Source organism: Cyprinodon variegatus, unplaced genomic scaffold (assembly GCF_000732505.1).
Source record: "Cyprinodon variegatus isolate N-32 unplaced genomic scaffold, C_variegatus-1.0 Scaffold246, whole genome shotgun sequence".
Classification (NCBI taxonomy): Eukaryota; Metazoa; Chordata; class Actinopteri; order Cyprinodontiformes; family Cyprinodontidae; genus Cyprinodon; species Cyprinodon variegatus.
Window position 1 is genome coordinate 1,037,767 of NW_015150699.1, and position 342 is coordinate 1,038,108.

At 44.7% G+C, this 342-nt stretch overlaps 1 protein-coding gene across 1 annotated transcript in view; it reads right to left on the minus strand.

The window, feature by feature from the left end:
- Nucleotides 1-140, minus strand: part of kcnk12 (potassium channel, two pore domain subfamily K, member 12) — a 24,423-nt gene extending 24,283 nt beyond the window's left edge. The window contains exon 1 of the mRNA XM_015381987.1: nt 51-140. Within this exon, the coding sequence (XP_015237473.1) occupies nt 51-140 (90 nt within the window). The remainder of the gene's footprint in view (nt 1-50) is intronic.
- Between the last annotated feature and the right edge of the window lie 202 nt (nt 141-342).

Consider the following 342-nt stretch of genomic DNA (forward strand, 5'->3'; position numbering starts at 1 on the left):
TGGGAATCACAAGATGGCGCCAGTTCAACTTCCGGTTCCGGTTTCGTCACTTCCGGAATTCCGTCCGTCACCTCCGAGTCAAGATAGTAATCCTCCTTTCTGGTCAGAACACAGCCCGTCGTTTTCTTCACCCGGTCCATCTCTGCCTGAGAGGTTTTCCGGTAATCCAAGTAAGCTCAAGTCTTTTCTACTTCAGTGTTGGTTATTTTTTCAATTTTATGAGTCTGATTTCCTGTATGATAGGGATAGGATAGCGTTTGTTGTGTCTTTTCTTTCCGGTGAAGCCCTTGAATGGGCTGAGACCAGATTCCCGTCAAAATTTAACTGTTATTATGAAACGTT